The sequence below is a fragment of the Macrotis lagotis genome, chromosome 3 (assembly GCF_037893015.1).
Source record: "Macrotis lagotis isolate mMagLag1 chromosome 3, bilby.v1.9.chrom.fasta, whole genome shotgun sequence".
NCBI lineage: Eukaryota > Metazoa > Chordata > Mammalia > Peramelemorphia > Peramelidae > Macrotis > Macrotis lagotis.
Genome location: NC_133660.1, coordinates 294,104,822 through 294,107,767, shown reverse-complemented (window position 1 = coordinate 294,107,767; position 2,946 = coordinate 294,104,822). Strand labels below are relative to the sequence as shown.

General features: G+C 40.9%; 1 protein-coding gene across 1 annotated transcript; it reads left to right on the top strand.

Moving 5' to 3' along the window:
* Positions 1-1,702: 1,702 nt before the first annotated feature.
* LOC141519521 (olfactory receptor 9Q1-like) lies at positions 1,703-2,695 on the top strand. Its single transcript, XM_074231742.1, has one exon. It carries the CDS (start codon positions 1,742-1,744, stop codon positions 2,693-2,695), a length of 954 nt encoding a protein of 317 aa, XP_074087843.1. The 5' UTR covers positions 1,703-1,741.
* Positions 2,696-2,946: the final 251 nt, after the last annotated feature.

The following is a 2,946-nucleotide window of genomic DNA, read 5'->3' as shown; positions in this document are numbered from 1 at the left end:
AGGACAATGAGTTGACCATGTTGATCAGAGTTTCAATAGGGAAGTGGCATAATCTTATATGTCCTTTCATCATGTCATTTTGGCAGCTATGTGGAGAATAGAATGAAGAGGGGAGAGAGTGGAAGTTGAGAGAGGATTATTAGCAGATTATGACAATTGTCCAGGCAAGAAAGGATGAGGATCTGCACCATAGGGGTGACAGTATGAGTAGCCATAAGGAGACAGTATGAGTAATCATAAGGAGAAGCTTTTGAAACTGATCTAGTAGAACATTACCTCTAATTGGGTGTCCACTTGGGAAGTATTGGAGGGAGAGTGCAGATTCATGTAAGAGAAATTGAAAAACTGTTTGTCTGGAAGATTGGAAGTCCTTCCCCAAAATAAGAGAAATTAGATATAGTTATTTGTTAAAATATATTTAATATATTAATATATTTATTAACTAAATTTATTTGTTCAATCATTTTCAGTTGTGTATGACTCTTCAGTTGGGATTTTCTTGACAGAGATACTGAAATGATTTACCGTTTCCTTCTCCAGTTCATTTACAGATGAAGAAACTCTGGCAAATATCTTTAAGTGACTTTCCCTAGGTCATGCAGACATTAAGTGTCTGAGGTCAGAATTGAATTCAAGATAATGAGTCTTCCTGAATCTTAGAACAGAAAGTTCATAAGGGTAGAGTGAGGCAGGAGATATTGACTTCTGTATTGCATATGTTGAGCTTGAGATGCCTTCAAAGGCAATCTAAAATGAAATTTCTAGCAGCTTTTTTTTGTTTTTGCAAGGCAGTGGGATTAAGTGGCTTGCCCAAGGTCTCACAGCTGGGTAATTTTTAAGTGTCTGAGTCTGGGTTGAACTCAGATACTCCTGACTCCAGGGCCAGTGCTCTATCCACTTCACCACCTCGCCGCCCATGTCTAGGAGTTTTTGATGTAGATTTGGATCTTAGATGAAACCCTTTAAATCCTATGATCTTTGGATTCAATGAAGTATCTCTCTAAAGAATTGAGTTAATCAGGAAAGTGGAAAACCAGGCAGAGACTGGTGGTAGCAAAACCCCAGGATCTGGCCTACATAATAAAAGAAGGAACTGGGAGTATCTTACTTTTTTTTTTCAAGTCCTCAGTGCTTAGGTCATGGTAGAGGCTAACAAAATGCTTTGTTGACATGTTGAATGTTGTCTTAGATACCCTATGAAGGCCATTATGCAAATTTACCTCTTCATGGTGCAAGTGATAACATGAACTGGAGTCAGGGAGACCTGAGTTCAAAGCCAGCCTAGAGATTTCCTAGTTGTGGGAACCTGGAAAAAATCCCTTAATGCTGTGTCCATTTTAGTTTCCTCACTTGTAAAATGGAGATAATTGTAACTTCCTTCCAAGATTGTTGTGATGATAAAAGAAGATAATGATTAAAATGTACTATGTAAATATTAGTTAATAATAATAATAATAAGTGTATATTATTAAACATAATCTATTCTTTCTGGGTCTCAGTTTCCTCCTCTGTAAAACAAATAAGTTGAATAGGACTTACTGCAGATCAGCAACTTTAAGTAGGAGACTTTGAACAAGGTTCTAAACTCATGATCATACCAGTCCCTGGAGAGTAGAACTCATCACTTGGACCTGCTTTAACCCAGCCTACTCTGCCCTTTTCCCTACTCCATCAATTCATAATAGTGCACTTTGATCTTGACCTGAATCTTCTCTTTTCCTCAGCAACAGTCCCTGGCTCCATGGCTAATGGAAATAGGACCATTATAATGGAATTTATCCTGCTTGGCTTCACCAATCACCCTGAACTGAAGTCTCTTCTGTTCATAGTGTTTTTGGCCTTCTACCTCATGATAATGTTGGGTAACCTGAGCCTGATCACCCTGGTCGGGATAAACCCGAAACTCCACACACCCATGTACTTCCTTCTCCGACATCTGGCTTTCCTAGATTTCTGCTTCTCCACAGCAGTGTTGCCTCAGCTCCTGGTGACTTTAGTTGCTGGAAGAGCTGTGCTCTCTTATGAGCAGTGTGCCACCCAGTTCTTCATGTTCACTTTCTTTGGCATCTGTGATTGCTACCTGCTGGCCATCATGGCCTATGACCGCTATGTGGCTGTGTGTCAGCCTCTGCTGTATGTCACCATCATGACTCCCAAGACCAGACTGACGGTTGTGACTGGGGCCTATCTTGGGGGTTTGACTATTACTACTATAAGGACGTGCTGTATGTTCTCACTCTCCTTCTGTGGCGACAACCAGATAGATTTTATTTTCTGTGACGTCCCACCCTTGCTGAAGCTGTCCTGTGGGGACTCTTCCCTACAAGAATTCGTGATTGTCCTATTTGATCGTTTTGTGATCCTGTCCAGCCTAGGCGTGATCTTGGTGTCCTACCTGTTCATCATCAAAGCTATCCTCCAGATCCACTCTGCTGGAGGAAGGACCAAGACCTTTTCTACCTGTGCCTCCCACCTGACTGCGGTTGGGCTCTTCTTTGGGACCCTTGCCTTCATGTATGTACGCATCAAATCTGGAGAATCCCTAGATGAGGACAAGGTAGTGTCTGTGTTCTACACTGTTGTGATCCCTATGTTGAACCCTCTCATCTACAGCCTGAGGAACAAGGAGGTGAAGGAGGCTCTGAAGAAAACTCTTAGTAGGCTTAAATTGTCTTCAGTTTTCCATGGTCACTGAGTGCCAACTGAGGTTCATTTCCTCTTTGCTATCATCAATCTAGGCATAAGTATCACCATGACCCTTGACAAATGTCCTGACCATCTATGAAGAGTTGTATTCTATGCTTTATAAATAGAATTATAGGTACTTTGAATTACTAAGTTGTACGGAAGTGCAAAGATAAAGTGGCAGACTGAAGAAAGGCATTGACATTTGTTGGCACAAAGGTTTGGAAAGCCAATCCTAGGATTAATTTTAATATTGTATGA

Bases quoted from the DNA above. Each gene is read 5' to 3' on its own strand.
- LOC141519521 (XM_074231742.1), top strand. From the start codon at position 1,742: ATGGCTAATGGAAATAGGACCATTATAATGGAATTTATCCTGCTTGGC.